Source organism: Passer domesticus, chromosome Z (assembly GCF_036417665.1).
Source record: "Passer domesticus isolate bPasDom1 chromosome Z, bPasDom1.hap1, whole genome shotgun sequence".
NCBI lineage: Eukaryota > Metazoa > Chordata > Aves > Passeriformes > Passeridae > Passer > Passer domesticus.
This window is the reverse complement of record NC_087512.1, coordinates 77,560,490-77,586,180: the sequence shown is the minus strand read 5'-3', so window position 1 is coordinate 77,586,180 and position 25,691 is coordinate 77,560,490. Positions and strand designations below refer to the sequence as shown.

Below are 25,691 nucleotides of genomic sequence, written 5' to 3'. Positions count from 1 at the left end.
CTATGAATGGCCCTAATTCTGAGCTTTAATTAATGGCGCTTGTAAGATGTGGGCAGCAAAAGCTCTTCAGGGAACCACTGTGAAAAATAATGGGTTATTTCGCTCAAGTGTGAAATACCACTTGAGCTGTTAAGAGGTTAAACCTCTCACTTGCTTTGATGGTGTGTGGCAAGGGCTGTGCAGCCCTCCCATCCCTGGACACACACACACAGGAGGCAGAAGGTGGGGCAGGGACAGCACCAAGGGGGTGTGTGTGTGTGTGTTCACATGTACAAATAAATACATAAATCTATAAACATTTAAAGCTGCACGGCGTGCCAGACGTGCAGTGACTTAAAATGGGAGAAAAGATTAAGCATTAACTCTTTAAATATCTTTTATTGCTACGGTGTCTATAAAAGCTGAGTTAAAATATTACAACTTTGAGTGCCTCCTGTGTTATTTTCCATCCCAAGTAATTCTGGAAATATTCTACTATTTTGCAACTGCTGCTCTTATATGCAGCTCTGATATTATATTTCTAAGAAAAACAACAGGTTTTTGAGAGAGAGATCAAAAATACCCACAACAACCAAGAAAACAATATTGTTCTCAAGATTTCAAGCAGTCAGTAAATTTTGTGGAGGCTCAATACTAAGAACCCAATGAAACGGAAGAGCAGGATGCAGGTTTCTAGTTAGCACCTGTGTATTACTCAGACACTGGTGTAGCTGTCTGAGATGCTTCCTTGTGCTTTTAGCATTCATAAATTCAGCTGGTGTGAATATAACCGAAAAACATCTACAATCTATTACTATCATTATAGTTCAAATTTCTGCAGCTACTATCGTGAAAAAGAATAACCCTAAAATTTCATTATTCTGCCATTTTCTCACCATGCAGGACAAGCATTTGCAACAATTATTAATCTACGCCCAGAAGCAATATCAACCACCATTTAGAGAAGGTAAAAACACAGAGGAAATACAGCCATTTCCTCATGAAACAAAAACATGACAATTTTTTAAAGGAACTGGTTTGAACCAGGAGACTGAGGTGCTGATTAGCCATTAAAGACTATTTTATGGCCTCAAGTGCTGCTAAATTTATTGATGCTCATGGAATATTGAGACAGACAACTTCCATTACACAGATTCACTGGTTTCTTCCTCTTTGAATTTAGAATAAAATTTCTGCCATTCTGACACAGATATGAAACTCTTCAATACTTCTCTACTGAATTTCATGCATCAGCTAAAGCTGGTTAACCACACCACTCAAATTCAATTCAACAGGTTTTCAAGCAGTGTTTTTAGAGGCAACCTACTTGCATTTGAATTTGGCCACACTAAATGAAATGTTAACAAGCAAATCAGTGAGTAAGAACCAGTATTATATTTACCACAGCTTAGAACAAGGCTTCACACCTCCTAGAAACTGCCAAACCACCTTTAGCTGAGATGTCTGTCTTACAACGTCTGGATTGCAGTGACCTAATTCGAGGCTTAATATTTGCATGTTTGTTTTGTCTTTATTTTAGCAACTGTTAAGATTCTGGAACAGCTTTTTGCTGGAACAAAGCACAACTGAGGCCAGTGAATGACAATTCACTTTAAGTAATTTTTGTAGTATTCCACTTTTCCTTTAGCTTCCAACACCTCAGTTTATGCTTACTTATATGCAGGAAGTTAGGACTTTAATAAAATTTTTAAGTATCCCACACCTGGTGGCAAGAAACACTGTGCCTGTTTGCTTCTTCTGGAAGCAGAGGGAAAGTTGGTCATGCACAATATTTATACAGCAAGAATTTACATACTCACAGTTCAATTTGTGGCCGTGAGGAATCACTTAGATTCCAGCATGTGGCTTGGCCTATTGCTTTAAAGACTTCACTATATACAAAGGCAATTTCTATTTAATGCTCTTCCATGATATTGGAAGTGATCTGGAAAAAAAGTCAGTAAGTTCCAAGCAGGGTAACAGACTTCATCTGCTGCCTTCACATTATGTGAGTCTGCAGACAGACCACTTCAGCATTTGCGGCTGCACAATCCTTCTTTCTTTTAAATTAATCAACAATCAGCTTTAAACTCCTCATTCTTATTTCCCCTTAAAACGTGCTCTTCATTTACCTCCTCCTGGAAACTTCTTCTTTCTGTGACAATAAACTACAAGCTGGCAGGCACTGAAATTTCACTTTCACTCAGTCACATTCAGATATTAGAAGCAGTGCCCCAGCCCTGTCCAGCCTCTTCTCAGGTTCCCACTCTGCACAAGAGAGGATTACAGTAATGTATGAGCTGCTCACTGCAGACTCACTCCCCTGCTTTTGTGGGCAGCTCAAAAATCCTCTTTTCAGTTTTGCCTCACGTGAGCATCTAGCTGCAAGTTCTCCCGCCAGCTGTTTCCATTCTCTGCATGCTGTTTCAAACACCAGAACATTCCACAGTTGTCTGCAGCAGCAAGCTGACACATAAAACACCAGGAAAACAGGAGATTAGGTGCCAGCCACATGCCACGCGGCGCTGCTGAGCTCAGCTGGGATTTGTGTCACTTGGTCTGCAGTGTCACACCACACTGTGCTCTGCAGGGCTGGGATGCAAAGGGGAGCCACAAACAGAAGCAGGGAGCTACAAACAGAACCAGTGTTCTCCAAAGTGGGGGTTGAAAAGGACACTGAAACACAACTTCAGTGTAAAACAACTTTACGTTCACAACTTCACGTAAAACGCAGCTTCGTCTTGAGGCTAAAGGCCTCTGAGGTTATGAACTTGATTATTTCCACTGCAGCAACCAAACCAGGCAATACCAAATGTGGGAGCAGCACTCAGAACAGGAAATTTGTTTTTTCACTCCCAGAATGCAGAGAAGGTGAAAAGAAAAAAATATTCACGAATGGTTGTATGGACTGACACACACGTGGCTACCAAAATGAATGGAGAACACAGGAGAACAGATAAAAAACACCAAGTCAAAGAATCTGAATAGAACATGGCTGTTTAAATGTCATCTCAGGGCAAAGCTGCATAACCAGGGCTGGTGGTGGTGTGTCACTGGGCTTTGTCCTTAGATCATTTTAGAAAATTTCAGCATTGTGTTATTGTCCCCACTTAAAAAGAAGCAGATTGGGGCACTTCTTGCTTCAGCATTGGCTTCAAGTTAAAATTACTTCAGAAGGGCCTTCAGGATGTTCTGGAGGAATAACTGCATTATGGTCCAGGTAAAAATACAAAATCTCCACTTTGGTGAGGTTTTATCCTGCCTCACAGGGGTCTTCCCTCCTGGGGATCAAAAATGTTCATTTTCTAGGTGGTTCCAGCACTGAGCATGCTGAGCATGGCATAAAGGCAGGCACAGACCTGACTTGTTCCATAAAGCCAGCAGGGCTTCTGAGCCTTAAGGAGCTCCCAAAGAGTGCTGAAAGCTGCCACCCTCCCTGTCTCCATGCCAGGCTCTCCCTTTGGCAGAAGAGCAGACAAAGCCCCGCAGCGTTAATGAGCACGAGCATCCTCCCCTCAGGGAAACAAGGGGCAGAAATGGGGACAGTGGAGAGGCTGGAGACCAAGGCAGTGGAAAAAAAGCTCCTTTGCTTGCTGGAGATAGAGGTTTTCTTCTCTACCCCTCACTCCCAGTCCTCCAAGGGCCACCAGGGCAGCACAGAATTCAAACTGGGAGTGTCCCCCTAATGTGCAAAGCTCTGCAACCAGAGCTGTGAGGAAAAACTGGTCATGGAGCTCACTTCTGCAACTCCAAGATCAGAAACAGAATTTTCTGCAAGATCTACACACCCCAAGTATCTAAGCACTCAAAAGAAACAAGAAAAACCCAAAACCCAAAAAAAACCCCCACAATCCCAAACCAAAAAAGCACTCAAGAAAGCACTGTTATCTAAAAGACTGAAAGTAACAAATATTAGTCTAGAAAGGAAAATGTCGAATGCAGAAATAGCTATTATAATACCACAATATTGAGGAAACTAGTTACAAAAAAAAAAAAAGGGAAAATAAAAGGGGTCAAGTACTCAGCAGAAGTGTCTGCAATGTTTAAAAATTCTGGGCTATTTCATGCACTACTTTAATTTCTCCAAAGGAGAGACAATATTACCAACAATAATCAAACAGTGGCATTACTTAAGCAATGCCTACCCTAATGTTCACTACGGCAGGAACAATACAATCAACTGAAAAGTGTTATTTTTTCCCCAGATGTTTTAGCATATTTCAGATATGCTAAAACACATATTTTTAAGTGCAATAAACTACAGATACCTGAGCACAGTTCAAACAAGGAGTTGCTCTTGCAGAGCACCACACCCTGGCTATGCAACACTCAGTACAGGCTTTATAGGCTCTGCATTAGTACGCCAAAAAAAAATCACCCAGGTCTTGGAAGCCAGAACAGCGTGGGCTGTGAGCGAGGAAGAAAATACCAACCCCGCCCCGCAGCAAAGATATAAATACAGAACAACTTGGACACAAAGCTGGCTCTTCCTTGTCCAACCTCCGTGCCACGCGGGCGTCCAAAAAGGCTGTTTCCAGCATATCCGAATAAATAAACGAACTGAAAGTTGTAAACCACACTGCATCCCAGGCTGGTCTGGAGTGCCTCCAGCCTGCTGACAGGGGAGGCACGCCAGAAAAGCCCCGGAGCTGGCAGCTCGTGTTATCGCAGCCCGCAGGACTCCCAGAAGAGGGGGAGAGAGGGGAGAAAACGACAAGAAAAAGAAGAAGGAAAAAAAATATATATAAAAAAAGAGAAAACTGCAACAGGAACACAACCAAGCCTGAGGCAGAGGCAGCAGGGAAGCAAAGCAGGGAGAGCCAACCCCAACTCACTGTGGCGGGCCTGCTGCCTGCTGCAGGGACGAGGCTGCTCCTGGCTCTGGGGCTTCCGGGAGCTGCTGGCCAAGCCAAGCCCTTGGCAAGGGCTGAGCCACAGGATCCCCACCCAGCAGCACAGGGGAGGGCACCCAGACCTGCAGGTTTGGGCCGAGCCACGGGGAGAGAAGCCCTCCTGCTGCTCCTTGGAGCAGGGTGCCCCAGCTGTCACCCAGCTGTCACCCAGGGACAGGCAGCAACAGCAAGGGGTGAGCCTAAATCCCGCGTCCAAAAAGCGGTGTTCGCCTCCCACCCGTGGATTTCTCAGCGCTGGTGACGAGGGAAGGAACCTGCTCATTTCCCCTCAGCCCTATGACAAGTTTACAGTCTCCAATTTTGGACTGATTGCCCAGACTCTCTGAGTTGCTAATTGAAAGTAATTGAGATGGTTTTGGCCACTTAAGGCCTAAATGTGACTGAGTAGGGTTGTTTTCAAGCATAACAAACCCAAATAATCTGTATCAGTTTAGAAATTAACAGGTGCTTCTTGAAATACCAATAGTGATCTGCTCTTGAATTTCTTTTAGCCATATAATCAAATTTTCAATACCTGTGGTATTACACGAGAGTTTGTTGGTTTTTTTTTTGTTTGTTTGTTTTTGGTTTTTTTTTGTTTTGTTTTGGTTTGGTTTTTTTTGGGGGGGGTTGTTTTTTTTCTTTTTTTTTTTCAAGACAAAGCCCCATGCCACTAACAAAACCTTCAGCCACTTTTTCATAATAGCCTCTGTATTGCCCTTTGTCCTGAGTGAATAATAAGAAATAAGTCAGGCACTGGAAGGGAATTAGAAAGGCATAAACATCAGCAGACTGATGAAGAAAATATCCCATTTCTGAGTGAAGTATAGAATTTTTTTTTTGTGCAAAGGTTGTGCTATTTTGACCACTGCACAGCTCTACAAGTTGCAAATCCTGCATCTTTACAGAAAGCCAGCTCTTCCACGCACGAGGCACCTTTTGTACTCCAGCAGCTTCCAATTTTTAATGTTTAGGTCTATTTTTAGCATGCCTCTGTCACCAAGAAAGCCAGCACTGTTCCCCACACAGGCACAGCCCTCCTGATTTTCACGTGCTGCCAACAGCTGTGAGGGCAGCTTCCAGGAAGAGCCCCATGGTTTGCCACAGTCCTGCTGCAGAACACCTATAAATTGTGAATCTGTGTCATGACAAACACCCACCCCAGAGAGAACATGGAAACTAAGTCCCCAGGTAACCTGAATTGTTATTTTTCTAAATAATCTCAAATTTTAGAGGTAGCATTTCCAATCTTCATAATATGACTGGAAATGTGAAAATAAATGTAGTTATTTCTGTGGACATTCCCAAACAATCCTGTGACTTCAGATGCCTTCTACTCAAAAAATTTCTTCCTTCACAATAAGGTGCCTCTGCAAAGCTCACAAAATAAAAATTTGCTGACAATTAATAAGGTGTGTAGCAGAAAAAAAAACACTGAGAGTAGGTGTCATTTTTGATGATAAACTAGATAAATTTGCCTGCTGCAAAAATAGTAGGGTTTTCACTCAAAGGTACTTATCAACTTCTCTTCTTTTTCCTTGTTTTCTTGTTTTTTGCATGAGAAAGCAGAATGGATTCCCCTTTAAAGCAATGTTAATTTGGGTGCCAGCTAAAAGTAATTAACCTTAAATTTCTTAAATCATTAAGGTCAAGAAGCTTCCTCTGCAAATTGGAAATAACAATAATTATTAAAAATGTTGTTGAGCTCTCCCAGCACTGCTTCAGTAGGCCATGAAAGTAATACAGACAAAGATTCTCACTTCTCTAAGCTATAGCAGCCACCCAGAAAAAGAAAATAATTACTCATTAGGAGCAATGCAAAAAATCTGCTACATAAAAAGCAGCAAAACTCCATCTGTTATCAGCAGAAATACCACATAAGAACACAAAGATCCAGGAAGGGTGTCTGGATCCAGCTGTGTTCAAGTATTAGTGCCTTCTATTAATAGACACGATTGAACACTGAGGTGGAAATTGGCTTTCCTGATGGCTGTGGAACTGGCAAAATCCTCGTTAGAGGCTGTGAAAGGAAACACAGCAGCACTGGCAGGAGAGGGAGGAGGTGAGTTCAGCTTTTCCTCCCCACTGCTGCCTGCTAATCCTGGCAGCCGTGACCTGGTTTGTGCACCTTGGCAGGCAGCGTGTGCATGGAAGAGGCTGCTCTTGGGCAACCCAGCAGGCATTCCTGATGATGACAGCCTCACCTGAACCTCCCTTTCCACTCCATTTACCTGCCAAGCCAGGTGCTCGCTGAAAACCCCAAACCAGCAGTCGAGCTGCACTCCCCCATCGAAGAGGAAAGAAAGGTTTGTCACAGAAAAAAATAAAAAAAAAAAAAAAAAAAAAAGAAAAGGATTCAGAAGAGCTGCCTTGGTGAAGCCTCTCTAAATTATCCACTTGGGTTTGAGTCACACAAAAACTGGGCACGTCCAGGATGCTGACTGAGCCTCCTGAGTGCAGAGGAGGAGGAGGCAGGAGGGGCAGCACTTCTTGCACCACAGGGACACTCAGGCAGGGAATCAACACCCCTGTAAGAGCACAGGGAGCAGAGGCAGTGGGTGAACGCTGGCTGCAGCCCCAGAGTGACACAACAGGGGTAAAGTGAAGGCACGGAGAACTGCATTTCTGAGGGACAGGGTGGGAAAACAAAGCCAGGCAGCTGAGTGCCCTCCCTTGGACGATCAGACTGCCCACACGACACAGTGACAATCCTCCACCCCACACAAGCTCCTGCATCTGAAAGCCAGAATGCCCAGAAGAAACAAGCCACCAGTTATTATTGCTTTCTAGCTGAAGGAAAAATTACTCAGGCAGCAAACCCCCTCTTGGCTCTTCAGTTTAATTAATTTCACCATAAGGCAGGAATTGGTTAAAAAAATAAAAAGCGTGAGCTGGAGCAACTTAACTATCCCACCTCCCTTGCCACTGGTCAGGATTTAGAAATGTAGCTGGGATAAGCGATGACAAGTAAGCACTACTGACCAGCAGAATTATTAAAGCTACATTAGGGGGAAATAAATAATAGAAGAAAGAGTGACCCCAAAGTGTCCAAAATCTCATGGAGTATCTCTGACTGCACTAAAAGATTTGATCTGGTTTTGCAGGAAAGTAGAAAGTGCTGCCTTGACTTTTCAAGAAATACTTCCCTTCCTGTAAAATTCCTGTTAAAAAAAAGAAAAAAAACCCTGCAAAATTATTGTTTTCAATAGATAATTTAGAGACAAAAATAAAGGTAGAAAAGAAAACAGCCAGACAAATGGCTTGAAAAAAGGTATGTGTGGTACAAACTGCAATAAATCTCTGAGTTTCCCTCTATTTTAAGTAACACTAGATGATCACAGGAGATTGTTGAGAGTAAAAGTTACAATTAACAGAAGATTTAGCCTAAGTGAAAAAAGATGGAAATGGCTGAGTGGGAACTGAAAAGGCTGAACTTGAATTAGCGTCTGATTAAAAGTCAATATTAGATAGTATGAGGTGAGTATTTTTATATTACATAATCTTTATTTTTATATTACATAATCTTTACCAGTAAGTATGCTGGAATGTCACAGAAACTGGAGAGTACTGCTAAAATACACAATCTAAGCTGCAATTCCTGGTGATTCCATTGCATTATTTTCATGACACTACCTTCCAGTTCCTAGGCTTAATGGCATGTATGAATTGTGCCTTCCACACTTAAAACTTATTTCTACTAATCACAGAAAGAACATATACTGAAAAAAGAAAAAAAAAAAAGGAAAAAAAAAGAAAAAAAAAGGATGTATTAGTAAGAAAATTAGATGTAAGCATCCCTGTGACTATGCAGCTGGTGACATCCATGTTGAGTAGGAGGAGTAAACCTTGGCAAAGTACAAGGAATAGAAAGAAAAGAAAAAAAAATTAAAATGCTGGCCTGTCTTTAGTAATAGACAGAAACACTGAACGAAACAGACAACTGGATTTATATCTTTGTCTCCTCCCTCACTGAGTAAAAAGGAAAAATAAATTGCTTGGGAAGCATGCAGATATCTTTAGGTGCATTATGTTACAAAAGCACTGTTTGCGAAAGTGAAAAATCCCATTCAAAAGCAGAAACAGTTCCTGCTGTTAGGATCCCTCCAGCAAGAGGCTCTCTCCAGACATGGAACACTGTGGTGGATCTGTGGACCCCTCTCAGCTTGCCTTAGCAGCAGCCAGCTCCACATCTTGGAGGAGCTGGAAAGCCCCTGGCACACACATGGGAGTGAAGGTGGGCTGAGAAATATCCCAAAAGGTGCTTCTGGAACCCAGAATTTCAAGGTAACCGAAGTACAGGACATGGTACCAGACCCAAACAAAGACATTAATATTGTCTGCACTGACCAGCACCCAGCTGCCTCCCTCCTGAATGCTGCCATCAAAATGGGCCCAGTCTGAGTTCTCCCTGGACTCCAGCTGGAGTTAAACTTTACTCTCAAACTTCACCAAATTCCATAAAAAATATTTATTTACTTCAATAAACATAGTGCTTGTCCTTTAAGTGATCTGAATTTTTCTCACCTGTGACAACTGTGCACTAACAATGGCTACCAGGGGCAGCATCACCAGGAGCATTTTCAGCACCCTCCTTCAACACCCTGCCAGACCCGAGCACCCTGCTTCCCCTCAGAGAATGCCACCTGCACTCCTTTGCAATTCAGCCTTAAAATGCTTCTTGAATGATCAGCTGGACTGCTCTGGGGGCAAGGAAAGCAAAGACAAGCTGTCAGCTCTTCAAACTCACCGAGTTCCACCCAAAAAATAAGAACACCTCAGGTTGAAAAAAGAAACACAGCATCCCCAAAAGCCAAATAATGAAGGTGCCCACTGACAGCAGCAGGGCCAGGATCCTTTAATATAACTGGGAAACTAACAAAAAAACACGTGTAAAGGGAGAATGTTACCATTTATTTCCTCACGATTTTTCCCTTTCCTTCCAACAGGTTACAATTTCTAGCAAGTCACAAAAGAGCACCCCCGTGGTGTTGGATGGGGGCAAACAAATAATTTTCCACCCCAGTGCAGGGGATGGAGTCACACCACATCCTCTTCACTTGTAAAAAAGTATAATTTCCTTAAGTACACACATTACCTTAGCAGAAGCAGCTGCTCCACTCGTCTCCGTTTTGGGCGGCTGGCTGACATGAGCACTTGCTTGTTTCTTCTAGAAAATAAAAATACATAATAAAGGTCAGAAGTGTCAATGAAGGAAAATAAAAGCCAACTGTAAAACAAACAAACAAAAAAATCCTCCCTCAAACCGAACTCAAACTGTTAAAAAAAAGAAAAAGCACACTTAAAAATGTCCCCTAGAACATTTTTGCGAGGCGAGTCATCAAAAAATGAATTCTCCTACGTAGCTTTAATTCACACAGGCACATTTCAGATCTCAGAAATGTGCACACCCAGAGCAGACTGAGTTTTCCTGCAGCGTTTTATGGACGATACATAAATCTGTGCTATTTCCTGCGGCACATTTTAAGCTAACAGTTAAAGCAACAATATTTACATAAAAAGTATCACGAAAAGAAGAGGGACAAGCTATTGCTGTTCAGACAGAATGTGAATGACCAGCCAGGAGGTAACACAGGGGCAAGGAAGTAAAGATACAAAGTTAAGGGCAAAATCATGTTTTTGTTTTTTTTTTTTTTTTTTTTTTCCTAAGAAGCACAAGATTCACAATGCAGTTAAAGATTTCACGTGTCAACAAGCAGGGCAGGTCTGCAGAAGGACCAGAGATTCAAGCAGCAAATTCAGAAGCACCAGTTCTCAATGGATGGGACACCAGAATTGTAACAATCTGGGGGATCCCGAGACCTCTGCCATTCAGGTAATCCCACCTCCTCTTTCTGGTTCTGTTTGAAAAACAAAAAGCTGGGGCAAAGGTGCACGTTCAGCAGTCACCTCCAGAGATGAGGCAGAGGGCCATGCACATGAGATTAACAAAATATGGCCCAAATCTGGTACCAAGTGAAACTAAGAGGGACAGCCAGGAGCCTCACAGCTCCCCTCCATCATGTGCCAGTCAGGTTTGTCTTGATATTTTCTCCTCTGACCACACATTCCTAAGGGAGCAGACAGTCTCCTTGCACATGCTCTGCAACCCTGGCTACAAGGGGCATTTTTAACTCCCTAAGGAGGGAAGCAGTGCTCCAGCTGGGGTGGTAATGATCCTGGAGGCAGGTGATGGAGGTGTGATGCATTTGTGATTTTGTAGAGACAGCCAGGAGATGCAGAACGCCTTGGGCTTTGTCTCTGACACAGTGCACTGAAGACTCTGTAATGAGCATTACCCACCAATCCTTCAGCTTTTAATTAAGCTGTCCAAGTAGCTCAAAATCTGAAGTGCTAACCTCCTCTTTTCAAAGAGAAAATTAAAAAAAAAAAAATAAAGTCACCATAAAAGAATCATGAAAAACCCCAAAAACAAAAAACCCAAAAAAACAAACCAAAAACAAAAAAACAAGAACAAAAAAAACCCCCACCAAACAAACAAAAAAACACGCAACCAAAAAAAAAACCCACCCCAAACAACAACAACAACAACAAAAAAAAACCAAACAAACAAACAAACAAAAAAAAACCACAAAACCAAAAAAACCCACAAACAAACAAACAAACAAAACCTCTGAAGAGTATCAGAATTCTGGGCACACCTTCACTTTCAGCACCACAGATCTTGACTGCCACCTCATGCTCAGCCTTTGGCTCAGGGTTTATGGTGTTCAGGATCTACCTTTGGTAACAAAGACTATGTCTAACAGAACTGTGATGCTCTGAAAATATCACCAAATCACAGAATTCCACAAATCCATAGAGTACTGTTTTAGAGAAGGGAGTCTTTATGACACTTACCAACACACCCAAAAAATTTCAGGCACAAGGAAAGCTTTCCCCACCTCCCTGCAAGTCTGCACTACAAAAAAAAAAAGCCCCCAAAATCCAAACCAAACTAAACTAACAATTAAAAACAAAACAACAAAAAAAACCCCAAACAACCCCCCAAAATAAAAACCAAAAAGAACCCCCAAAACAAACAAACAAACAAACAAAAAAAAACTAAAAAAAAAAAAAAAAAAAAAAAACAGAAAAAAACCTAGACCAAAAACCAGAAACAAAAAATCCCACCTCCCAAACCCCCCCCCAAAAAAACAAGGAAAAACTAATGTCTCCCTGAAAAACAATAAAAACAATCAAAGAAAAGCCTTCTCCAAAACCAGAACCAGCTAACAGAGTGCAATAAATTCTTGTTCAGAGTATGAACTTGTGTTAAACAGCTAAACAGAATTAAAAAAAAAAATGTTAATGCCAATAATTATTTGGTGGCAAACCAAACAGCAATAAAAGATAGAGAAGAAAAAATAACAAATAAATTATCCTCTGCAATAGAGAAAGACCACTTGGAGGTAAGCCATGTGGAAGTTGAAGCCACCATATCAAATGAGTATCACTCAGTGAATGCTGACCACAGCACATGGAGTAATATATATTTTAGTTCCCAGAGTCATCTTTCAACAGCAACTTCTTTGGTATCCAGGTATCCTCACCACACTTGTAAAAGCAGAAGCACTGACCACATCATTCAACATTTATCATTCAATTCAGGTTTATCCTTCTTTCACCCTGATTAAAATAAGGATATTAGGGCGTGTCCCAAGATGTTCTCTCCATGCAAACCAGCTCAAATACACTTTACTGACAAATGCATCACAGATGTTCTCATCTTCTGCCCTTCCAAGAACTGGAAGAGTATTTTTCTCCTGTCACATTCTCAGACACAAACAAGTGAAGAATTACCTTGCAGCTGTGCTCACACTTTGATTGCCAACCTGATATTAACAGAGACAATGAATTATCAAAGCACATCTTCTTTATGAAATGAATTAAATGAATTATGAGCCTGTGAAGAATTGTGTGTGAAGGAATAAAAGCTGTGGCTTACAGTCTACTCGTCATTGTTAGCAGTGGCTTCAAAAAGACAGAACACTGTTTCAGAGTGGAAATATTAATTCTGCAGGTTTAATAAGGGGGAGATGAAATATACATTCTTCTGCTAAATGGATTTGCAAAGGAAGACATGTATTAAGACTGGCGTCCAGAAATGTGGACTTAGTGTTCATTTTGGACTACAACATTCAAGTGTTCATTGTAAGATTGCAGTAAGAATTCTTACAGTACACTTGTCCTGAGGAAAAAAAAAAAACACAAGAGGCAAGGATGTGCAATCTCTGTTCTGCAAATGCTTTTGACAACCATCAGCAGCACTTCAGCCTCCCCCTATCAATCTTTAATTCAAGAACAGCTTGAGCAGCAATCACCCTATATTCCTTCTGAAGGCAGACACTTACATTGCAACAGCTCTCAGCGAGTACCAGAATTTAACTGAAATAATGCTATTTTTCAACTACCTTCGGCATTTTAGCCAAAAGAAGCACCAAAACAGAAAAGGCAGACACATAAAGAAGCTGCTGCTGTGCTTCCCAGAACTTTCCCACTCCTCTACTGAAGAGGGATTAAGGCCACAATCCCCTCTGCCAGTGTTGAGGTGCTGTGAGGCACAAAGGGGAAGGAAAACAAAAAAACAAAGCAGACATAAATTAATAATTTGGTACCAAAGTGAAAAGAAACCTCACAAACACCCCAGATAAAAGCTACCCATGCACTTCCATGACTCAGACCAGCAGTGGGCACCCCAACAAGGTTTTCACCAGTCATAATGCCTTTACTCAGCATCAATGCTTTCTCTGGATAATAAATCCTAAGTGGCAAGCCTCAGGATTAAAAAGTATCAAGGACACACTGATTTCAGGGCAAAGAATCCATTCTAAAAGGAGAGAGTGCTTTAGTACCAATCACCACCGTCATCCTTTCAAAGCAGAGAATATATTTCCTGATAAGTACAATGAGCTGAAGAAGCAGCACAGGTTCTGCCTGCATTCCTGTAAAGAGCAACTCAAAATGCCACCTTAGAGAGGGCCCTGTTTCACAACACACCTGGTGAAATACGGCCTCACTCTAAGCTGGGGCTTCCAATTCCTATAATATATGACTCTGTCTTCCTTTTTACTACCACATTTTCACATGCAGACAGCAGCCATGCACAGGCTGGGCTTTTACACAGAAGCAGAATCTCTCCCTGGTATTTCCCTCTTGGACAGTAAAAAGAGAACAGGCCCTTCTCCACATTATTAACATGGATCAGCACAGAGCAGGGGGGTTTCAGAGCACAGCCACACACAATGCAAGCACTTGTTCTGCATTACTCTTGTGAATTTCATGTGGCAGAACACACTGTGCCCCAAGGGCAGCCCTCTGACAGGCTGGACGTGGCGTGCAAGGTTAGGACAGCAGGACCATGTGCCTCATCACAGTGCAAGAGCTGCCTTCCTGAGTTTGGATAAGCTTCACTTTCATCATTCCCCTGTCTCTAACAGTGGTCAGGAGCAGGTAGGAAAAATACCAAAACCAGTTATGTGAAAATAGTTCAGGTCTATGTTGATGTTTCTTCTACATACTCTTCCACACTCAATCTGGGGGTCAGGGTTTTCTAAGTTCAGTGTATTTGACAAACCATCCTGGGTTTTTCTTCAGTGATTTTGTGCCACCTGCCCTTGAAAGCATTTATGTTTTAGCATCCAAAAGTTTCTAGAGCACTCGTGCCCCAATGGCCTCAAAAATGGAAGTGGTCTGAAATTGGTAGAAGGGCACACACATACGTAAGCTGAAGACAATGCCCAGATGGGGAATAAAATAAAACCACACCAGCTGTCCCTCACGTGCTGACAAACTGCTAAAAGCCTTGGAAGACCGGGAAGCAAGGGGAAGAAAGGAAATTTACTGCTCCACGCTGCAAACACGCCGGCTCAGCTCCACGAGGTCCCATCACAGTGAGCGAACAGAGGGAATGGTCTGGGAAACCTGCAGCACTTCTACAGGGTGGCAGCTGCATCCCAGCTGCAACACTGTGCCACAGCTTCACCTGCAGGAGCAACCAGCAGCTGCAACAGCCTCCATTCTTTTCTGTTAACACCCCCCTATTATTATCGGCGCTTTAATTTGAAGGGATGGGGCCACAGCTGGGCTAAAAACTATTTATTGCCCAGATAAACATCAGTCTCAAAGGCTGTGAGATTTCAAAGAGCAAGCAGTCAGCCACACAAGGTCTTTTTTACAAGACAATAAATAACTTTCTAATCCAATGGGCAGTTGCTACAAAGTGTATTTCACGTTTTTAAACTATCACTTTTACTTATGTCTGTTGCAATTAGTATACTTTTATCCAATGGGCTACTGTCACACCTACACACATGTTTCTATTATAACTTCTAAACTCTTTGCTTACTCTATACAATTACATTGCTACACTATAAAACCTTCACCATGTATCAAAACAGTGTATTATTTAAGGAATACTCTTACTTACAACTATAGAAACATAAGTTTATAGTTTTTTCTGCTTAATGTCTGTGTACTTTATTTTTACATCAATTTAAGTTTCTTCTAAGGCTGCAGATCAAATCCTTCAGTGTCTGTGGAAGTTTCTATTTTTCCACTTCCCACATTCCCCCACACACACACCCACAAGGAATGAAAACATTTCAGTAAAGCTGAAATGAGATCCTCAGCTAGGTTTTTTTCCCAAGATTTTCAGCAAGTGTCTGATTCTCCCTAGAAGGTGAACTCAATAAATGTAAGGTTCTAACAACCAAGACATCAAGATTTCAAGACAGCTCCCTGTGATTTGAGCCTTTGTCCTGGAGCAATGCCTAACACAACTTAGCACATACACTTTTATTGACATCTACACTGATGAAGAACTGCCTTTATTTTAATTTTTTTTTTCCAATTACATATCCTAACACATCTGGAACTTCCAGCACATCTTTTGCCTGTTTCCACAAGGCTCCATGCACACACTCAGCTGCTCATCACTGTCCACCACGGTTTCCCTTCTTACCAAACAGGTTCCTATCTACACCAAACCTGCTCTGTTCTCTTCAGTCTGCTTTTAAGTCTCCAAGAAGGAAGGGTTAAGAAGCCCCTTCTACACCCTAACACTATTCATGCAGAGCTCCTCTTGATGCTGTGGCTAACTGACATCTCCCACTCAAACCAGTGTCAGGCCCTTCCTAAATTTGCTTTCCAAAGCTCTACCCTCCATCTCTCACTCCTTCACTCACCCAAAGAATCTGAGAGGCAAGAGTTGTTTGTTGATATTTTTGGTTAGAAAAACAACCATACTGATTTTACTGTTTTCCTTTCAGTATGGATACAAACTCTTCAAAGACCTCAATGTTTTACTGTAATTTTTCTAATGCCAAACCTTTTCTAGTAGGCAGGTGAACAAACTCAATATTCTAGACAATGCTCGCCAAAGATCTCTACAGATACATTATAAATTTCTGCCTTAAAAATTGAAGACTATAGGAATTTTCTCTGACTTATAAACAAAAACGTAACATTGCAGACTCTTGGGAAAGCTGTTGAATGATTTTGAGTTGTTGCCTCAACTGCTTAAGAAGTCAGTGTCTTGGATGTAGGTATGAGTCACAGTGGAGTCAATGACCCTCAGTGGGTCTCTGGAAGAGGTTTTTGATCTATTTCTACTTTTAAGCACTGCAGAGTGGATGGAACAAATAAAACATACGAATAAATTCACAAGAGGAAACATGCATGCAGTATTCTAAGGACTCAAAAAAGAAGAAGTATCTGGACAATAAATTTTAGTAGGAGTCTTGTTTTTGCTGGAAACAGATCTTCTCAATAAGAGGTCAGAAACATTAACCCCAGAACCCAAAACTACAGGCCTCAGCTCCCACCCTTCCCACAAAAAAACTTCTCTAATAGGAAGAGCAATGTGCAGTCAGAGAATATGGCACTAAACCAAGATTGTACAAATGCACAATGGTATTTATGAAAAAAAAAACCCAAGCTGTCTGGAGAGGAAAGGTGGAACATATTCTCAGGCTAGAGAAGCTTTCCTTGCTTTCTGGGCAGGAAAGAAAAGCAATTGCTTGAATCATCTACTTCAGAGGACTGTAACAAAAGCATTCACTGACCCTGATTTGCAGTGCAGTCAAACAGGCTTAGGCAAAGTTATTTCCCACACAGCTTCTGCTGAGGATGAACCACCAGGTGGAAAGCATCAGGGTGCACTCCCTTCACCTGTGCTTCTGGGCAAATGAAAAACCAGGGCCATCAGATGTGTCCCACACTGCACCAGCACTGCACAGCACACACCCCACTGAGGTAACTTCCATGGATACCAAGTATTAGGCATGAAAATGTGAACAGAGCAAAAAAAAAAAAAAAAAAAAACAAACAAAAAACCAAAAAACATTTCCAGTAGGATGTTCAGCAGAACAAGACAAATCTAAACATTCCTGGGGTGAATAATGGCTGCCTGGAGTCACCAGTGTATTGTCCAAAAACTACCACTTTGCTATCAAAAGGCAAAAAGTCAGCATAGGAGGAAATTCATTGCCAACTTTTCTTAATATATTCAAACATTTGGATTTACCTCTTCCACTTCTGCTTTCTTCTCTCCTGCCTTGGAAGAAGCTTCACTTGCCTTCTTGTCACCATGCTGTGAACAGAGAAAATAGATGTGTAGTTATTTAGACCTTAACTCTTATCTTCCACACAAAGAAATTATCAAAATTCTTAGTGCAAGGATGATTCATTTCAGCTACCACAGCAGGGAATGCTTTAGAAGTTTTTCTTCTCATTAATGGACAGGATTTCTATCCTGCTGGATAACTTCAAGAGAAATCAGTCATAAGGTCATGACTCTTAGGGCAGTTACATGACTGTTCTTGTGAAAAGTTCTGGGAGATATTCAACTTATCACTCATCCCTCACCAGCAAAACACTCTCCAGTGCTTGTTTTGGAAATGTCAGAGCCACAGGCTTCAGCAGCAAGTGAGCAGCTCTCAGAGACACCAGCATGGTGTATAAAACCCACTCCAACATCTGAACTCCCCTCAGACACTCTGAAATGCTTGCTATGCCCAGCCCTCCTCACCTGAAAGAAAGATGGTGCCATGATTGCTGTAATTCTGGTGCTGACACAGAAAAAAATAAATGCTCCAACAGTTCAGGCACAGGTGCACGTTAGGAAATACAGTCCTTTCAGGACCCCTGAACCTCCTGCATCTTTTATGTGCTCTTCCTTTCACTAAACCTGATGTACAATCCCAGCAGCATCCCATGTGCAGCAATGTAGACACATTTTGCTCAGCACACACACATGTATCCAGCACGTTGGCACTGCCTGCACCTCTGAAAAGTGGTGAATATTGTCCCTCAAAAAAAAATTTAAAAATAATGAAAACAAAAAGCATAAATTAATATGAAAAGCAACATAATAGAACTGCTCTCTAGTATCTCAGCTAGTGTAACTTCCCACAGCAACTGAGACATCTGGGAGGGAGGATTCACGTCTGGTTTGTTTCGTTAAGTAAAGACAGGAGATGATTCAAGACCCATTTATTCCCTTCTGTTTTTGGGACTGAGCAGCAGGAGGTAGAGCCTGCTAATCCACTAAGTAATGAGTTCCTGCAGATTTTTCTTTACATGGCTATAGGGAGAAAGCAATGATCCATGTACCACTGCACTGTCTTCAACAGAAATCAGTTCCAGCACATCAGCAGGAGAAAGTGCAGGCTGAAAAAAGTACTATAGCAACAAAAATTTCAGTAATTGTTTTGGACAACCTCTAACAATTCAAGTTTTTAAAACGAGTTTGGTTATGACTAAGACACTCAACGAGTTTTAAAATTGGAAATGCTATAGTCATGTTCCAAATGTGCCTCTTCAGAGGAAAAACAAGCCCCATTGGTTGTCTATTCAGGTAAGAGATTAATTGATTCACTGCTCCATAATAGCACTTCCAGTAGAAACACAATTTACCCAGCTATCTGTGCTTTTTACTGCTACAATAAAAGCACATTGCACATATATCAGTAAGAGCAGTGCCAGTGAGTCTCCTGTTGCTCACAGAAGAGGAATTTCAGAGTCAGCAATGCCATAAGGCTCAGGAGCTAAAGGAGAACGTTGTTGATCAGGCTCTCTTCTTGCATGGATACCCTCAGCATCAAAATGCTCCAAAAATCAAGTATTATCCTGAGTCCAGCTATTAAAGTCTTCGCTTGCTTTCACTTGTTTTCTTCTTCAAATTCAGACATAGCTTTAAAAGAAGGAACACCAATTGTACTGTAGGATCTCTTCTTTGGTTTGTTTTTTCTTTTTTTAAAGTTTTATTAAACCAAGTCAGGGAATGTAGGAACGAAATTCTTGATTCTTACTGAGCATGCCAAGCCTTTATCAGAGCTGAATCCGTGTTATTCTTCCTCCCTGAGTCCACCTCCTCATCCTCACACCAAAGAAACCCACAGCAGACAGGACCATGGCACCAAGAGAGCCTCCAGACCCAGGACTAGGAGGGAGATGTGGAAGGGGACTGGCAGGATTCGCTCAACCTCAGGCAGAACAAATCCCAGAGGGACCCCAGGGCAGCTTCAGTGCCCAGAGAGGATGCAGAACAGACCAGGACAAGAACCACAACTTTGCTACCCCTAAACTCAAGTCAGAGAGACACTGAGAGCACGACATCTTCCCTCCAGAAGGCAATGCCAAATACCATCTGTAATAAAGAGCCTTTGACTCAGAGGCCAAATATGTTTATTCCAGCTCAGGGAACAAAGCACATATGGTCAGAGCAAAGTAGTTTTGTTTTGTTTTTTGGTTTGTTGTGGGGTTTTTTTTTTTTGGTTTTGTTTTTTTTTTTTTTTCCCAGTAAGTTGAGTAATGCACTGTGTACACATGGAGCCTTGATACTCACTCCCTGGCCTCAGATAATAAAACAGCCTGTGAAAGCACTGCCTTGCAGGAAAGTCTGCTGTCCTGAAGAGGGAACCTGGGAAAGCACAGCTTCACAGTACACCTGATGCTTAAGCTATGATGAGGGATCCCCATTTCAATAATGCCCTTCAACAGCACTTTTCTTGTCTGGATTTTCAACCTTTGAAAGAAATTAAATATGCAAAAAGAAATAAAACAAAAAACAAATGAACAAAAAACTCCAAACAAACAACAACAGAAAAGAAAAAAAGAAAAAAAAAAAACCAAGAAAAAAACCACCAAAATAACCCAACCCAAATCAAACCAAATCAAACAAACCAAAAAAAACCCCACCAAAACCCAAAAAACTCAAACCAAACCAAACAAAACCCCAAACAAACAAAAACCCGAAATAAAACAAAAAACAACAACAAAAAACAACAGCAACAAACCAGGCAGTAAATCAATTTGTGTAGTCAGAAAGCTAAGCTCAGGTTTTGTGGGACAGTTGTACATCCACTGCTCATTCATATTCACAACTCATGGTGACAATCTTTTTCTTTGGGCACTCTTTCCTTTTCCTGCTCATCTCCCAGTGCCATAGGTACAGATTCATAACCAAGGCAGTGGATCAGAGCAGCTCCAGCTCTCTCACATCCACAGTGGGCATACAGCTGAAGTGACAATTTTAGTTCAACTCATGAGCTAACAGCTCCTTGTAGCTTTTAAGCTGGCTCAAAATATTTTCCAACCTTACTATCTAAAAAAAAAAACCAAAAAAAAAACCAAAACAAAAACCCACACAATCCTACCCATAATCACATGTTCACAAAAATACGTAAGTGCCATGAACAAGAAAGTTTGCCCTGAGATCTTCATCCTGTTCTAAAGTGCACAAAAATGTCACCACACTATTAAGACACACCTTTAAGCTTCTGACTCAAGCAGCACTCATAAACTAGAGAGTAACTGGTGAAAAAGCACAGAGAAAATTACTAACAACTGAACAGACACCTTTGCGCACAAAAATCCACCCCTCACTAAAGGCTTTGCTTGCAAGAAATTCCTTCTAAACCTCAGGAGATTTAGGAAGCATTTACAAGCCTTTGGTTTAAGGCCACTGCCCAGCATCTGGGGGATGTGCAACAACTGGGTGAGAAGTGAAGTCTTGCAAGATTCTCAGCTAAAGTCACCCAACTGAGCATTACAGACATTTAAGGAGATGGGAGTCTGACTTTTGCTCTCAGCTGGAACCAGGAGGAAGAGAGAGATCTCGGACACTGCTTGGAAAACTGTCATAAGCAAAGAGTTGCCAGGGGAGTTACAATCAAGCCAGGTGAAGAATCGAAAGGTGAAACCGAGGTTCTTATTGCATCCCACCCCAGGTTTAAATGCACCAGCCAGTAAAAACCTTAATCTCCTTTATGTCTGTCCCTCTCATCCACCTCTCCTGCCTCCCCATGAACAGAACAGGACTCCAGTCCCACAAGAGCCAGCAATCCCCAACAGCCAGGGGTTTCCAAAGCTGTGGGGGCAGTTTCCTTGCCTGATCACACATAGGTGATCCTGGTGTCTTTTCTTCCCCTGGATGCAATGACACAGAGCTAAGGAGGCCTTTTAAATCCATTCCATAACCTAATGCAGTAATTCTCAAACTTTCCCCCTTGTGCTACCTCCCGCACACTGATCTGACCTGACACAATGACTGATACCTGAAAACACTGATCCAAGCTACATGAGGCAACTTAAAAGTGCACTTATAACTGCAAGAGGCTTCATCTACCTGATCACACACTTAGGAAATGCATTAAAGTGATATTTTCTCTGAAACCAACGTTTCACAACACACGCTTTCTGTAAAACTTTAACAGAATGCAAACTTTTTTTTTTTTTTCTTTTCACCATTCCACAGAGAGGCCAGCTGCTTCCTCCTACGTGCAACAAACCATAAATCTTTCTTAAAGGCTTTCAAAAGCCCTTTAAAGTAGTCGCGGGTCCGTCAAAGTAATGAGCAGCGACCCAAAGCCGCACGGAGCCGTCAGAGAGCTGTGGTTTGCTGTGGTTTTTGGGGAGGATCCGGCAAGAACGGCTCTTCCCGGCAGCACCGCCGCCCACCTGCCGTGAGGAACACGCTCCCGGGAAAAGCCGCCGGGCATTTCCCCCCCAAAACAGGAACATTCCCACACAAAATCCCGTCTCAACGCGCTCTGGCGCGGTTTCATCACGCCGCGAGCCTGCGCAACCCCGGGCGACGACGAAAACCGCTAACAGCACCAAAACCCGCAGTTTTCTGCGTCGCTTTCTGGCAGCGCGATGGGACAGCGGGAGCGCTCCCACCTGAAGCACTGGGGCTTTTTTTTAAAAAAAAAAAAACAGAAAAAAAAGAAAAAAAAAAAGAAGCGCTGTCTCGCCTCCAGCCTCACAACCTCCTTGCCTTACCCCCTTCTCCATCCCGAGCGCCGGGGAGCTACCGGGAGCATCCTGCCCGCTCCCACTCCGGCCTCTCCCGCGGGGTTCCCGGGGTGTTCCCGGCTCCCCAGCGCGGCGGTCCCGGCTCTGCCGGGGCTCTCCCCCCGCACTCACCATAGCGTACCACCAGCGGGCGAAAGCCATGGCGCTGCGGCTGCTCCTGCTGCCCGGCACTGCCCGGCCCGGCCCGGCACGGCCCGGCCCTGCCCGGCCCGGGACGCGCCCAGGGCGGTGCCGCAGCGGAGCCGCTCCCCCGCCGGGGCCGCGGGGCACCGGGGGCAGCTCGGGGCGGCATCGCCGCCCTCCTCACACCCCTCCCCGCATCCCCGAGCCCGCCTTACCGCCGCGGGCGGCGGCTGCCGGCCCGGCCCGGGCGCTGACATGCCGGTCCCGGGGAAGAGCAGAGGCTGCCCGGCGGATCGCAGCTCCAGGGGCGGCTGGAGCGGCCGCCGATCCCTCCCCTTCCTGCCGGGGCCGAGCCGGGACGGGGGAACCAGGGGGGCTGCGGGTGCGGGAGGAGGCGGCGGGGAAGGGACGGGGAGGCGGTGGCGGGAGGCGTTCAGCTGGGTTTTCTTAAAAAAAAAAAAAAAAAGTGCGCAGATTTTCTTCTCCTCACTCCGGTCATTCCCCTTGGGACGGCGTTTGGGTGTCGGCAGCCCAGCCTAGGAAGCTCCAGGCTCCGTGGCAGCCCCCAGCGAGGATTTTGCCCTTGCCCCGAGATGGAGCCGCTGCTTGGGGCTCCTCTGACACCCGGCTCCTCTGCCAGCTTCCCTCCCACCATGTTCCTGTGGCAGCCTCCTTCCCCAGCCTTTCCATCCTGGCTCCCCCACCAGCCTCTGGCTCCTGTGCCAGCCCCCCTAGAGCTGTGCCACCCGGGATTCTCAGCTGGTGGCCCCATCAGCTCGTTCCCACCACGCAAACACACGCGGCTGGTTGGGAAGTTGGCCGCGCATCCCGCGGGTTGGCGTGCTGCTAACCCTCACATCCCGGGGATTTGTTGCGGGTCAGGCTATATAATGGAATACACAGGCATCGTGTGCAGGAATAAGCAGAGTTTGACGAGGTTGCCTCGCCAGTTTGTGTGCAGTCCAAGTCAGTGTTTGGGGTGTTCTGTGCCGGGGAACCCCAGGATCAACCCCTTCCAGGATGGGTGGAACAGCTGTTGGATGAGTGCACTGCTCTCAAGGGGAAACAGCAGCAGCTCCTGAGCACGTCCTTGTGTCAGGAGGCCCTGTCTATAAGCAGAAGGAAGGAAAAGTGTCCCAGTCTTTAGGGAGTGCTCGTCAGCTGCTTCCTTGGGGAGCAGGCAGTAGGACTCATCCGCGTGGTTGGAAGCTTGTAAACCCAATTAGTGCCCACGCCCTCGGCTGTCAGACCCCAGACAAGTGGGTGAGGCCTTGGGAAAGGACTTTGTTCTGCAGAGAGAGGGGGAATGTTCAGAGGGATCTGCCTGAAGCCACCCCTGCTTTTCCTTTCTGATTTCAGCCTGTGACACTTAGCCAAGGTGCTCCAGACTCTTAGGCAAGGCGCTCCTACGTGCGGCAGGTTTACCTGGGGTCACTCTGACAGGTCTAGCAGATTGTGCTGCATTCCTCCAGCTGGCTGCAGGCAGCCCTCAGGAAGCGTCACTGCCTGATGACAAACAACTGGAGCTGACAGTAATTGGGGTGGTGGAGCTGCACAGGAGCAGGGCAGCAGCCCAAGGAACCCTCGGTGATGTCAGCCTGCATCATGCTGGACATTCAGGGTCCTGCTGACCCAGAAGCACATCATTCCAGCTCTGCTGGCAGGTCCAGTTTATAAATGAGGCCTGAACGCTGCTGCAGGAAGGAGGGGAGCTGCCCAGACGCTTGCCCCAGTTCCTGCAGTTGTTGGAGAGTTTTGTAAACTGATTGGGCTCCCTCCAGCCTTGCAAGGAAATCTTGCTGTAGGGCCGAGGGCTTGGCATTGTTGCTGCTATTAGAAGGCTTCTCCAGCTTGCCACTGCTTCAGGAAACAATTGTTTATTGGCAATTTCTTCCCAAGTTTATTCTTGGCTATATGTAGTTTATATGTAAAGGGTGCAGGCAGCACACATTAACCTGGGGATGGAAAAGCAGGTTCTTCTTTGTCTGACAGAAGGAGAGTCAGCTGATGGATGCTTGAGTCAGCTTTTTAAAATACTAAAGGCCTAAACACCACTCCAACAGTTTACTCATTTGGGTGAAGATTTGGATGTTTGAGTAGAGCAGTCATAATTATCCAAGTCAGTCTGACACTTTATTATCTTTAACTAAGGAAAAAAAAAGTTTTCCTTGCAGCTTGCAGCAGCATACAAGTGTGTGGTATCAAAATCACACTGTGTTTTCTGTCATAGTTGCTACTTATTCCTTCAGAACATCCGCAAGTGAGCAAATCCACTGAGGCTTGCTGAGATTTTACATGGCATTAGCCATGGAGTTCTGCACAGGGCTGATCAGAAACAGATACAAGACGTGATGGGCAGCACAAACATAATTTTTTTCAGTGTTTATTGGCTGGAAAAAGAGCAGGTGACCACATCAGGAGCACACAGGTTGTTTTTTACTGCAGTGATGTGAACAAGTACTCAAAAAGAATTGGTGTGCTTTTAATAGTCATGGATACATTTCCATGTAATTCAAGGTGTTAGGAGTCTAAAATTGGAATGGAGAATCACAGATTCATTTTCCCCACCATGCCTCATCTCCAAAGGGCACCAGTTGACGTCAAATGCTTCCCAATAAAAAGGTGCTCTAAATTCTGGCAGGATGGGATGAAATTTTTGCCAGGCATACATATTTTATTAATATAACTTGCATAATGGTATGACTGCAAGCTTATGAGTCATTCATAAAATCTACAAAATAAAGTACAAAATGTCTTGTGTGACTAGATTTTTATCTAGGGTATTTTAAAAGAAGTCTTAGTATAAAAACTAGTTTAAATAGTTTTTTTAAAAATTTCTTTCATCCTCTTCCTGTGGTTTACAAAGAAACTCATTAGAAGTTGTTGTTCTCTTGTCTTCCTCTGAAACCCAAAACCATCAGGATTTACTTTTTTTTTTTCTTTTTAATTTGACACATTCAAATCCTGGAAGAAATTCAGTCCCACCCTGTTTTATCACATCAACCAAAAAAAAAAAAAGACAGAGAAGCAAATTTCATTTCTTCTTCTACTATTTTTGTTCACAACACATTCAGAAAGTGGAAATTGGAATTTTAAATCATGGAAATTCTGTTTGTTGATAAGCCTAGTTTGATGACATTCTTGCTCTAGAAAACAATGCCAATCCTTACTATTGAAAAGAAAGGTTTATTTCCTTATCTATGGATACATGTATTTTTGCACATATTATAAACATCTAATATCATTTAAGTTGTATGTCCTCTGCTAGTTTAATGTAGTGTGAAGATTTCCTGCTGGACTTTATCCCACTCCTGAGTGGGGATTTCCTCCCCGGAGACAGAAGACATAAACTTTGACACCAACCAGGAGAAAATTAGAGTC

General features: G+C 43.4%; 1 protein-coding gene across 10 annotated transcripts in view; it reads right to left on the bottom strand.

Annotated features, from left to right (window-relative positions):
* The window catches only part of CAST (calpastatin), a 50,040-nt gene extending 27,358 nt beyond the window's left edge, over positions 1-22,682 (bottom strand). For 5 of the 10 annotated variants that reach the window (XM_064403550.1, XM_064403552.1, XM_064403553.1 and 2 more), the window contains exons 1-3: positions 17,736-17,837; positions 17,395-17,460; positions 9,967-10,038 (exon numbers count right to left, since the gene is read on the bottom strand). In XM_064403550.1, the coding sequence (XP_064259620.1) occupies positions 9,967-10,038; positions 17,395-17,460; positions 17,736-17,822 (225 nt within the window). In that variant the 5' untranslated portion in view covers positions 17,823-17,837. Of the gene's footprint in view, positions 1-4,814; positions 4,896-9,966; positions 10,039-17,394; positions 17,461-17,566; positions 17,618-17,735; positions 17,838-17,898; positions 18,343-22,298; positions 22,414-22,525 lie in introns of those variants that run through there. The other 5 variants (XM_064403555.1, XM_064403559.1, XM_064403557.1 and 2 more) reach the window with 5 other exon arrangements.
* Positions 22,683-25,691: the final 3,009 nt, after the last annotated feature.